Source organism: Manis javanica, chromosome 6, assembly GCF_040802235.1.
Source record: "Manis javanica isolate MJ-LG chromosome 6, MJ_LKY, whole genome shotgun sequence".
Taxonomy (NCBI): Eukaryota; Metazoa; Chordata; class Mammalia; order Pholidota; family Manidae; genus Manis; species Manis javanica.
The window spans coordinates 120,551,221-120,563,487 of record NC_133161.1 but is presented as its reverse complement, the minus strand read 5'-3'; the positions used below and the strand labels follow the sequence as shown (position 1 = coordinate 120,563,487).

General features: G+C 50.1%; 1 protein-coding gene across 2 annotated transcripts in view; it reads right to left on the bottom strand.

Annotated features, from left to right (window-relative positions):
* Nucleotides 1–12,267, bottom strand: part of LOC140849988 (uncharacterized) — a 50,789-nt gene that overhangs the window by 17,344 nt on the left and 21,178 nt on the right. Inside the window, exons 2-3 of one of the 2 annotated variants that reach the window (XM_073239403.1) lie at nucleotides 5,194–11,010; nucleotides 2,886–4,946 (exon numbers count right to left, since the gene is read on the bottom strand). In XM_073239403.1, the coding sequence (XP_073095504.1) occupies nucleotides 5,925–6,899 (975 nt within the window). In that variant the 5' untranslated portion in view covers nucleotides 6,900–11,010 and the 3' untranslated portion in view covers nucleotides 2,886–4,946; nucleotides 5,194–5,924. Of the gene's footprint in view, nucleotides 1–2,885; nucleotides 4,947–5,193; nucleotides 11,011–12,267 lie in introns of those variants that run through there. The other variant, XM_073239405.1, reaches the window with a different exon arrangement.

Here is a 12,267-nt window from a genome sequence, read left to right as displayed (position 1 = left end):
CACCCTGCCAAGTAACCTACTAAGTCACCCAGCCAAGCCACTCAGCTAAGATACCCATTAAGCCACCCAGCTAAACCCCCCAGCTAAGTTATCCACTAAGTCGCCCACTAAACAACCCAGATAATCCACCCAGCCAGTCACCCATTAAGTCACCCAGCTGAACCCCCCAACCAAGCATTTCACTGTCACCCCCTAAGCCACCCAGCTAAGGCCCCCAGCTATCACTCAGCTGTCACCCAGGTAGGTTGGAAGGATGCTGGTGATTGAGTGAGGGATGCAGGGATGATGACGTGGCAACCAGCTTGGGGGGAACCTCAGGTGACACACCTCACATGGCTTGTTCAGTCCTTCGAGGAGGAAAAGGGTGGTCTGCCTCCTGGGCTCTGTCCGCTTTGCACCTCATCCACTGAGCAGACAAGAAACCTTCCTTTGTTGCTTGACTCCTGCTGTCAGAAAGATCATCTTGTGAAACCTTTGTCTTACTGAGGGGAAACTGAGGCCCAGAAAAGTTAACTAACTTACTCAAGGCCACACAGTAGGTTAACAGGGAACCAACAGAACCAACTCCAGATGTAGGTGTACTGACAAAGATTATTGCCCACCTTCCAGAACCCTCTCTGGCCTTTCCCTTCTGGCAGTTAAATTGCCAGTGAAAGGAGCAAAGCTGTAACAATATTGAGACAACTCCATTCAAGTGGGGGTTTTGGACATGGGGTTTTGGAGGACTTCATGCTAACGCTGTCCAAGGCTAACAACCCCAGCAGAAGTCTTGGGGGTCTCAGAGCTCCCACTGCACCCTCAAGTGCTGTCTCCTCCTAACACCCACAAACTGCACCTAAGCCCACACAGCCTGTGGCAGAGGCCAGCCGCTACTCCCTCCGGGACAGGGAATAGCCTGGGTTGAGACAGCTGCAAGCACAGGGCAGAGAGAAGAGTGAGCAGGTCCCAGAGATGGAGCAGCGTTCCGCTGGCCATCATCAAGAAGGAGGGGTCCTCCTGACAAGTTTGGGAAGCAGTTGCAAGCCACTGACTTGTTTTCCTTTATCTCCATGTGTTGATACTTATTACTTGGCTTGTTATCTGCTGGTTATTTAATCTATGTTTTGTAATTGCTTCCCTTCTTTCTTTCCCTCAGATGGTCATGCTTTTTTATTTGCTTTGAAACACGGACCTACATTTTCACAGGTGCAGGAGTCAATTATGCTGCCAACTTTCCCGTGGTGTTCAGTGAAATGGCTCAGTCAGAGTCTGGATGCTTTGTCCCCCAGCCCTACCCTGGTCAGGGAGCCCTCCCAGCCCTGAGCTTTCCCCATTCCTTGTCAGCTTGGACCCCAGAATGCTGGGAGGCCAGGGAAAGAGGAAAGGCTTCCCCAGGATGCCCCTGGTTTCCTAGGAGAAAAGGGTCTGTTGTGGGCATGGGTGGTAGGGATAAGACAGGCAGCATGGCACCAAGGGTGGATGGCGGTGGTTTCAGGGATGAGTCTTCATGGAGCTCAGTGTCTGAAGTACCTGATAGATAATACTCATGTCTGCCTGGGCTGGGCCTTGGACAGGTGGAAACCATGTTCTCCAAGGGGGAACTGAACCAGGGCCTGATAAGTTCGAGGGCACTTGCAAGTATAATAGGGAAACCATTTAAAATCAGGCTTTATCAGAAAATTCAGGCCTTCCTGCTGCTGTTCTTAGACAATCTCAGGTTTCTGTAGAGGGCACAGAGGGAGCGAGCATCCTGGCTGAGGTCCAGGTCTAGTTTTACCATTCACATGCTGGGCGTGGTTCGGCAGAGCTCTCAACATTTCTGAACACAGAGCACCATTTACCACGGGGATGTTAATACCTCAGAGGATTACTGCAGAGGTGAAATGCACTGAAGTGCAGGTGACACTTGCTCTCTTACTTACTAACTAGAAGATTAACAAAAGAGATCATTGATCTAGTTTATCACCTGCATTCTCAGTACTTGGTATCAACACAAGAAGTAGCAGATTCAGGTCATGCTGCCCTTGTTACCACTGTTCTCACTGTCTGAACCTAGGAATCAAACAGATCTGGATGGTGGGGGACATTTGTCTGTGAAAGTGATTTTCAGGCTAATGTGCTAATAAATATTAGTTTCTCCATTTGCTCATGTAGCCCATGTTCATCAAGCTTCTGCTGTCAGAGGAGCCCCACAGTAGAGTTGGGAGCCCAGCCATGCCATGTAAGGCTCTGCGGCTTGTAGGGCATGGGATGCAATGCCAAGACTCCCTGACCTGAGAGACAGGTCCACCTTTGTACATGGCCAAGAAGAGGCACCCAATCCCGACTGGGTCAGGGAGAGCCTCCCAGAGAGGGTGAGGTCTGTGCTAGAGAAATAGGGGACGCAGAGGGAGAGCATGTGAAAGTCCCCAGGGCACAGTCCTTCATTCACTCATTCATTCATTCACTCACTCATTCATTCTGCAAGTACTTATGAGAGCCTGCTGTGTGTTGGGTGCTGGATGGAGGGTGGCATAGAGCAAACACTTGCCTCTGCCCCTACACAGCTGGCTTCCTGGTTGGAAGAAAGTACTGAGCATTTGGAATTCAGACACTGTTAGGTGCTCTGCAAATAAACTCCAAAATCTCAGTGCCTTAATGACTGATAAATTCTTTTCTAATTTCTAATTTGTAATGAAAATTTCAAAATGTGTCCATTGAGTTCATTGGCAGGAGGCTGGCAGTAAGGGAGCAGGATCATGGAGGATGGTATTTTGGGGGCACGACATCCATCACAAGGCATATGGGTTGAGCACATCTACTTACCAGGGGGCTGGGAGGTCAGTCTAACCAGGTCCAGGAGGAGGACAAAAGAGATTTGGTAAACATCTCTGCCTTAGGAAGAGGAACAAAAATCAAGACAACTAACATAATTTCAGTTTAGTGACAATTGCTGTAAAGAAAAGAGTGACATAACAGTAAATGAATATCTGTGTGCATCATGTGGCTCCCCGTGTGAGTGTTTGCAGATGACCATGTGGCCGTGAGCCTATGTTCTTGCTCCTGAGTGTGTTCCTGTGTGTGACAGCACGACTGTGCATTAGAATGACTGTCACCTGCTTCTGTGTGAGTCAGGAGGCAAACCTCTGCTCTGGCAGGCCTGTCACACAGCTGGAAGGGACTGGATCCTGAAGGGTGACTGCCCAGAGGTGCAGGATTGGGCTGAGTGTTTGGGGACATGTAGACTCTTTATTGAGTCCAATGGGTATTTGTCTCAATCAGGAATCTGGTCTCTACAACCCATGTCCCAAATTTGTGCCATGGGGAAGCTGTCTACTTCCTTCTCCTGGGAAATCCCTGTTGCAGCCAGAGGGCACTGCCAGGTTCAGGGAGCTGGTCTCGGTGTGCCTGGTGAGGGACCAGGGGCTGGTGGGGTTGGCTCTCCTGCCCTTCCCCACAAGCAGGCATAATCTGGGTGCCAAAACCCCCAGGTGCTCTTGTGAGTACTGTGATTTAATTGTGAGGGCCTCACTAGAACCACTCTGAACATAAATGAGAAGTAACCCTTGACAGAGTAGGGGTGGCAGTCACCCCACATTAAATTCGGTCTGTTTGAACATTCAGAGAGCTGGAGGTGATTTCAGCTGAAGCTAAATGAAATGAGAGAAGCGTATTCCTGAGGCTGACTCACACAGCACTGTATATGAAGCCTTAATGATGACAAACCAGTCATGGAGAAAATACAGTCCCTTTCCTGTTAACCAGACAAGGATATACACATTCTCCCCAGACTGTGGAAGGTAAGCTCCAAAGCTGTATTTCACATCCCACCACTTTATGAATACTTGGACTGGAGCACAGCGCACAGACACACACATGAGCCCCTGCCCCAGAGCCGACCTTGCAGAGCCCCAGCCTGGGCTGCCTCCCAGCAGGTGGAATCTCTCCTGAGGCAGAGACTGTGGGTGGCTGGTGAGCTCAGTGGGGTGCAGCTAAGCTGAAAGCCAGTGCCAAATGGAAAGCTTGCCTTTGTGCAGGGCCCAGAGTGGCAGATGCCCCAACACTCCCCAGTCATTGCTTGGTCCTCTGGGGACCCTGTGGGAGGTGGTCTGAGTCACATCAGAGCTAAGCCCCCGGGGAAGGCCGTGGCTCTCCTCCTGAGATGCCATTTGCTATCCAGCCTCTGGGGGAGGGATGCGCAGTCACTGTCATTTTCTGTGGTGACACCTGCTGGCAGGGAGGATGTCAGGAGCACCTGACTTGGTGCCTGAAGACCTGAGCATCAGCCCTCGCTCCACGAAGCCAGGCACGATGCCTTCCTCTCAGCCAAAGCTCCAGGCTCCCAAATGTGCACAATGTCTGTAACTCCAGGGGTAAAATATTTTCCCAACCTGGGGCAAAACACCTTTGAAAATGAAACCAAAGGGAGAAATTAAGTGGGAAAAACCCATTTATATAATTACAAGCAGCTGTCCATATCTTCTTGCCCATGTCTCTGCTGACCCGGCTGCAAAAAGGGACCCCACCCAACCTCTCAGGTCCAGATATGCCCTCCTCCCCAATGTAATCACCTATTGATATGGAGATGGACTACTTCTTCCCACCCACCGGAAACACCTATTTAAATGGAGATGCACTAAGGCCAGGCAAGAGATTCTGGAAATATTGCAATTTTACCCACAGTACACCCCTCCAGAAATCTTGCCTCACAATCTACTCACTCCCCATCTTCTGCAATGGCCCTTGGGTGAGAAAACTAGAGCACTGTAACCAGACTAATAATATACAATAACAACAGCAATAACATCATAATAATCCTCAAGCTGAAGGATTCAGCTAGGTCCAAAGTTCTATTCTGATTAAATCCACAGCTCATCCATTCCACAGGTGGTCGGTGGTTGAACAGGTAGGGAGTTCAGAGCAATCACCAGGCAGCAGCTGCATCTGGGAGCCACGTCCAGGCCACAGGGTCCGTAGGAGAAAATAACCTTAAGGGCAATAAGATACATGTTTTAATGACACCAGCATAGGCAAATCTTGTCCATCGGGTAGGATGCATGCAAGAGAGTGCTCCTGTGATAGGACAGTGGCAGGAATGGGATCTCATCCTGGTCTAGTATATTAGACTTTCACTCCCCGACCTGGGGAGTTACATATGGGTCCATATATAGATCTATGGGAGGTACATGCACAGGCCGTAAAGATAAAACAAAACTTTCCCATAAATGCTCTTACCTCCCAGATGTTTTTGGTACACTACTGTGATCTTTGGGGGCCACTCTGCTGTTACTGCAGGAATACAGAGGAGGCCAGCTTCCAGGCCTTTTCCCCAAGATGCCAGGAGGGCCAGCCATTGCAGGTCCATGTGTTGAAATGTACTGGGCCACATCCACTTAACTGTCTCCAAGGTTTAATGCAGTAGGGGCTGGTAGAAGGATGTTTCTCTGCTGGCCATATCCTGGCTTAAATAGCAACAAGGTGTGTGAGCATATCCACAGGGTCAAAGCTCCTTTATGTGGCTTCTCATTCAAATGCCACAGCGCTGTCCATAGGCGAGCTGACCAGCCCTGTAGATTATTGTTGTCTGACTTCAGGCCAGATTTCAACAAACCATTGTACCTCTCTATCATGCCTGCCCCAGTAGGGTTATATGGTATATGAAACTTCCACTTTATCCTTAATTGCTGTACCCATTCTTGTAATGCATGTCCAGTAAAATGGGTGCCTTGATCACTGTCAATCACCTGCAGCTGGCCATAGGCTGCAAAGAGATGCTCTAGACCCCTTCTGGTGGTTTGCTGAGCTACATGATGTGCAGGAAAAGCAACCAACAGGCCAGTAGCTGTGTCCACACAAGTCAAGGTATACTGATATCTTTCTGATATGGGCAGAGGCCTAATATGATCTATCTGCCACCTGAGAAGGGATATCAGCTCCTTCACTATTGTCCCATGTTGCTGCAAGACTCAGTGTAAATCACTCTTAGAGCTCACAAAGCACTCCTTTCGGGCTCTGCTGACTTCTTCAAAGGTCAACAGCAAGCCCCAGTGACGGGTTACAGCCCGCATTGTCTTTTGCCCCACATGCAACAAACACTGATGTAACCATTGGGCTACATCAGAGGCAGGCTTTCCTTGTTGCCAGCGCACCTGGGACAATGTGTCTGCTTCATCATTTGCTGGGGATGCCAAAGGCAACTGGCCAGTCACATGATATACAGTAACAGTCTTAATCTGACCAGAGGCCCGTAGGTCTTGCCACAGCTCTTGCCCCCAAAGGGGCTGGTGACCAGCCATCCAGGTGACTCTGGTCAGTAGCCACAGAGTCAAGCCCCGATACACGGCCCCACTGTCAGTGCAGACAACTACAGTGGAGATCTCCTGGGTGGTCACAAGCCATACTGCCCACAACTCAGCCCATTCGCTGCTATTTCCTTCTCCATCCTCCATCCATATTGTCTCAGTCTTAGGATGGAAAGCCGCAGCCCTCCTCTTCGGGGGAGGCCCATGACTGGAGCCATTTATACAGTCATGGGCATCTTCAGGTATAGCAGCTTTTCTCTCCTGATAAGGACTCTTGGCTACCAGTGGTTCAAAAGCAAATTCTTTCTGCTTTCCACTGGTATAGGTCACTGGCCCCAGTAAGTGTTGGAGTTCTCCACTTAAAGGGCTATTGGAGAGGGCACTATGCTGCTGTAAGTGTGTACCCCATATGACCAGTGTAGATGTCTGTCCATGCCACTCTGTGGCATTTGGGTCCAGTCTCTCACCCACCTCATGATGGGATAGGTGTTTATTATCTTGATTGGAGCTCTTCTGGTGATGGGCTCCATAGCCAGTAAGGCATGGTGCACAGCAGCCAGTTGCTTCTCCGTCAAGGTGTACCAGACCTCTGAGCCTTTCCATAGTTGTGACCAGAATCCAATAGGTTGGCATGTCCATTCAAGCTGTTGCCAAAGGCCCCACGCATGAACATCTTTGGTTACATGAACATCTAGCTCACAGGACCTTGGTGAGTCCATTACACTGAAGGCCCATGTGGCCTTGACTGCTGGCTTAGCAGCAGTAAAAGCTGCTGCACATATTTCATTCCAGTCCTACCTGATGCCCTTTCATACCAGCTGGTATAACAACTTCAGAATTTGCGCAAAGTGTGGGATAAACACTCCCCAGTAGTCCAAAAGACCCAAAACTCTGGTAATACTGACACAGTGGTAGTGGTAAGGAAAGCCTGGGCCTTGTTTATGGCTGCTTCAAGAAAAACTTAAGTTTTACCTGACTAGACAATCCCCAAGAACTTTACAGCCAAGCCATGTCCCTGAACCTTGGTGCTGTGCACAGCCCATCCTTTCTCCTGTAGATGTTGCAGCAGTCTAGGAACTGCCCCTCCTAAATCTGCAAGAGATTCAGATGTGAGCATACTATCATTAATGTAGTGATACAGCTGTACCATTTGTGGTTTCTTCCATGTGACCAAGTCCTGGGCTACAAGTCCATGACAGATGGTGGGACTGTGGAGATACCCCTGTGGAAGGACAATGAACATCCACTGCCGGCCTTCCTACATGAAGGCAAACTGTTTCTGACTTTCATGTGTTATGTCAATAGTGAAGAAAGCATTAGCAAGGTCCACAACATAGTGATAAGTCTCCAGTTCATGACTGAGTGTGTCCATAAGTGCTGCTATAGAAGGGACAGCAGCATGCAAAGGGGGTGTGACTTTATTCAATTCCCTGTAGGCCACAGTCATACGCCAGGAGCCATCTGGCTTTCTCACTGGCCACACCAGGGCATTAAAAGGACTATGAGTGGGCTTTAGGATGCCCACCTTCTCCAACTCTTATAGAGTGTCTCCAATTGCCTTCTGTCCCCACCAGGCAATTTATACTGCTTAATACTTGTCACCCATGGAGGTACAGGCAGAGCTACAGATGGGTGCTTAACATGTCCCCTCAGAACTGCCTTTACTACATGTACCCTTAGTCTAAACTCACCTGCAGTGGTAACCACAGGCCCTGCAGGATATCTACCCCAAAAATATATTCAGGGATGGGAGAAGTGTACACAGTATGCTTCTTTGGGGGTAATGCCCTATCCCCAGTGGGATTTGGGCTTTCTTCACTCTACTTGTCTTACCTGCATAGCCATCTCTCACACAGGGGTCCCAGGAAAATGCTCAGGGTTTCATAAATCAGGGAACACTCAGCCCCTGTGTCCAGCAGCACCAGGACACGTTGTACATACAGCAGGGACTAATAAACTGCTAATTCTACATGTGGCCTCTGGTTGCCACCACATCCCCCAAAGTGGGGGCCTTGACCCCCACCTCAGTCAAGTCACGACACCCAATCATCACCCTGTGGAGGGGGGGGGCAGGCGAATCCTGAGTAGTGTCTTCCGGGAGTCTTGCAGGGACACAGGCCAGACATGGGGCTTTGCCTGCTGCTTCCGTGTCCTGGGCCTCAGCGGCTGGAACTGCTGCTCTGGCTTTAATTTGTGCCACAGTTCTAGCAAGATCCTACTGGGCTGCCCATCAAGTTTTTCTTTCACTACCTCGGCCTTTATCAAATCACCCCACATCTGTGTCCTCGAGACCTTCACAGGGCCCTTGGCACCTCTCCTTTCAGTTGTAGCCTGTACTTCCTTCTGTGCCCTTATTGTTTCAACCTCCCCCAGATCTTCTAAAGTACGAGTAGCCTCTTATGGGTTGACCTGTGGGGGGAGGAAGAATAGTCACTAGGGACCCAAAGAGAGATGGGGGAGCTGTATGCAGCACCAGGTTTCTCATTCCTATAGTGAACAGCTCCGCACTGGGGCCCTGGGGGTTCATATTATAGATGATATTTTTCATGTCCAACTCCCGTAATATGTGCTGGAGTTCTACATATGTTTCCCAGCTGGTGTTTAAGTACGGTTAAGGGAGCTCACGTCAGCAGAGCAGATGTGGACGGTAATGAGATGGAGTTTTCAGGCTGGGATTTAATAAAGCAACTCTACTACATGGGGAGTCCATGATGTTCAGAGGGAGGTGAGGGAACTTTCTAGATCCAGTAGGAGTTTGTAAGCAAAGATGGGATTGGGGAGAGGAAGGCAATAAGGACAGAGGGACCAGCATGTGTGATGGCTGGTGTGTTGGGGTACAGCTGCCACCTACACATATGGGTGTCTGCTTCCCTAAATGATGTCCCCATCACTCCACAGGGGGCTGAAGAGGTCAGACATGTGCTCTTCCAGTTTGTTTTCTGACTAGACTGTGGGACTGTGACCCAATCTTATCCAAAAAGCTTGAGGCAAAGTCAGATGCAGAGTTTGGGACAAAGTTTTTCCTCCTTGGTGAACACTTGGAGGGAAGAAAATACCCCCACTTCTTTGTTTTGTGACAAGGTCATGCCTACATTTCAGGCTGGGACCTGCTACTGCCATTCTGCAAACAGGAAGAGGGATGTCTGCAGTCTGTGAGGATGCGAGCTGGAAAGATGCCATGAGGGAAGTCCTTGATGTCATTGTCCCCCTGCTCTGCTCACCTGAACGGGCACCACTCTGCATCCAGACTTGTAGTTAGAACCTGAGGAAGTGACTGTCCTTACAGTGGTGTCCCAGCTAGTGGATATCTCCACACTTGCAGCTGGAAGCACACTCACAGGTGTGGGGGATGGACAGACATGATAGGGGGAGGCAGGCTGGCAAGGAGCCTAATCCTGCCCTGTCCACACTGGACTCGCAGGCAGGCTGTCTGTGTCTGTGGAGGCAGTTCTGTGCTGTGGGGCGTGCTAGGAGCTGAAGTTCCTGGCCTCCTTGAAGGCCTCTTGTCCTCTCAGAGTCCATTAATGACCTGTTTTGGTGTGCAGACTCTGTTTACAGTGCATGGTGTTTGAGTCTGAGACAAGGGACCTCTGCTGTAGACCCCTACCACTGCCCCTCACACCAGGTCTGCTGGCCAAGAGCTGGCCCTTCCTGGAGGCTTGGGTGACATGGATGTCTACCTACCATGCATGTAAGAGATGGAAAAGAGTTATCTAAGCGAACAGACACATGCACACACACACCTAACTCAAGCATGTTCATGCACACACAGACTTAGACATGCACACATATATACACATAGGCCTGCATGCACACATATACACATGCATACTTGAGGGCATTAGCTGGCCTTCATAATTATGTCCTTGGTTCCCTGAAATAATTAAGAACCAGAAAGACACATAATTTGAAATATGGTCTTGACAACAAGTGATTTGAAATTTGTTTTTTGCAAAGACTGAAGTTCACCTACAGAGTAATTTTGACCCAGGGCCACAGCACAAAGGCCAATCAAGGCTGTATTTTCTGCTCCCAGTCCTGCCCCCTTTGCGCTTGTTAGTTGAGGCATCATCAATAGGGGGGTGCCACATGAGGTTGGTGAGGCAGGCAGGGCTGAGGCTTCAGGTGACCACAGCCTGGGAGAGGGCAAGGGTCCCCGACTCCTTACCAGTGCACTGGGGGGCAGGTGATAAGGGAAGAGTGTTTGGAGGCCTGAGATCTCTCCTTCCCCATTTCCAGCTTTGTTTCTTAAAAGGATCCTGGTGTAAACCAGGCAGGGTTGGCAACACCCCACAAGCAAGGGCTCTTTGTGTCTTGCTGAGTTCTCCTGATAAATAAAGCAATCTTCTCCTCTGAGCCCGCAGAATTCCTTCTCTATTGCCATATGTTTTTCTTTCTTTCTTGGATATGTTTCTTTACCTTTTCTTCTTTGCTGAGAAGAATGTTTCCCTGTGTAACCCGTGTCCCATACCTGGTGAAAGCTATTTCTGCCCAGTGGTGGTGGTTGGTTAGCACCAGTCAGCCTCCAGCAACTGCAGCCTGGTCCCAGCCTCTGCTGGAGGTCAGGCCTCTGGAGGCCCAGGGGGACCTTCCCTGCCATCCCGGAGGCGGTCACATCCTCTAGGTCTGCAGCCTTGACAAAGCCGGCTTCGTAGTTCTGAGTTCATGCTTTGGATTTTACCGTCACTCTCCCAGAGGACATCCTGTGCAGCAGGGTTCTGTGTGCGGTGAGTGAGACGCATGAGATATCCTGCAACACACACAGCACAGGGCAAATGTTTGGTTTTATATCAGGAGGGAAAGAGCAGGAGGAATGGAGCTCCCCTGGCAACTTGGGAGGAGAAAGAAAGGCTGGGAAGGGAGGAGGGTCAGGCCGGTAAGGGGAAGGGAGGAGGGGAGAGGGATGGGAACAGCAGTGGAGAAGAGAGGAAGGGTGTGGAGGGGCTGGAAGGGAAGGGGGCGGGGGAAGTGATGGAGACAGGGGTGCAGTGTGGTAGGTGAGGGCCCTGGGGCAGAGAGAGCATGCAGTCACCCTGCGAAAGCAGGGAGCAGGTCAGGGGGAGGGGCCCTGTGCACCGGCAGGGATGTCAGAGCTGCTGGGAGGAGAGCGCTGCTGTCTGAGGGCTGGCCGGCTGCCTGTCCAGCTGCACTGTGACTGCAGAGGAAGTGCTGAAGATGGGCTCTGCCGTTCCTGGTTGGGAGCAGTAGCTCGGCTGGCAGGAGCTTGGAGGTTCATTAGGTGCAGAAGTTAGAGGAGCTCTATAGCTGTGGTCAGCTTCATACCCTCCCTGAGATGCTGCCTGGGAACAGGGGACGCAGAGCACGATCCTTGTGTCTTGGGGCTTTGCCCTGTCTGTGGCCCTGAGCTCTGACCAGCCATAATCTGTGGCTCGGATTTTGCTTCATGTGTCCATGTGGCTGGCCATGGTGCCCAGATGTCTGGTCAAACATTAATACAGATGATTTAATAATATGGGTTGAACCACTGTGTTGTATACTTGAAATCAATATACAATTGTATATCAACAATACTTTGGTAATAAAAAAAAAACACGTTAATCTGGATGTGTCTGTGAGGGTGTTTTTGAAGGACATTAACACCTAAGTCAGTGGACTTTGGGTAAAGTAGATCGCTCTCCAGGAATGGGTGGGCCTCATCCGATCAGATGAAGGCCTGGATAAAACAAAAGGCTGACATCCCCAGAGTAAGAGGGAATTCTCCAGTAGACAGGCTTCAGAGATAAACTGCAAATTTGGCTCTTTCCTTCTGGCCCACCCTGCAGATTTTGGAATGGGCAGCCTCCTTACGGATATTTGTTCTATGCTTATTCATGTGAGATAATTCCTAAAATAAATTTCTGTCTCTATACCCATGCTGTTGGTTCTGTGTCTCTGGAGGACCCTGACGGACGCAGGGAGTAGCCCAGACCCCTTTCTCTGCGAGTCTGTCTCTAACGCGGTGGCTCGGGCTTCTCAGAAGGCAACGTCTGCCACAGGCGGATGAAGG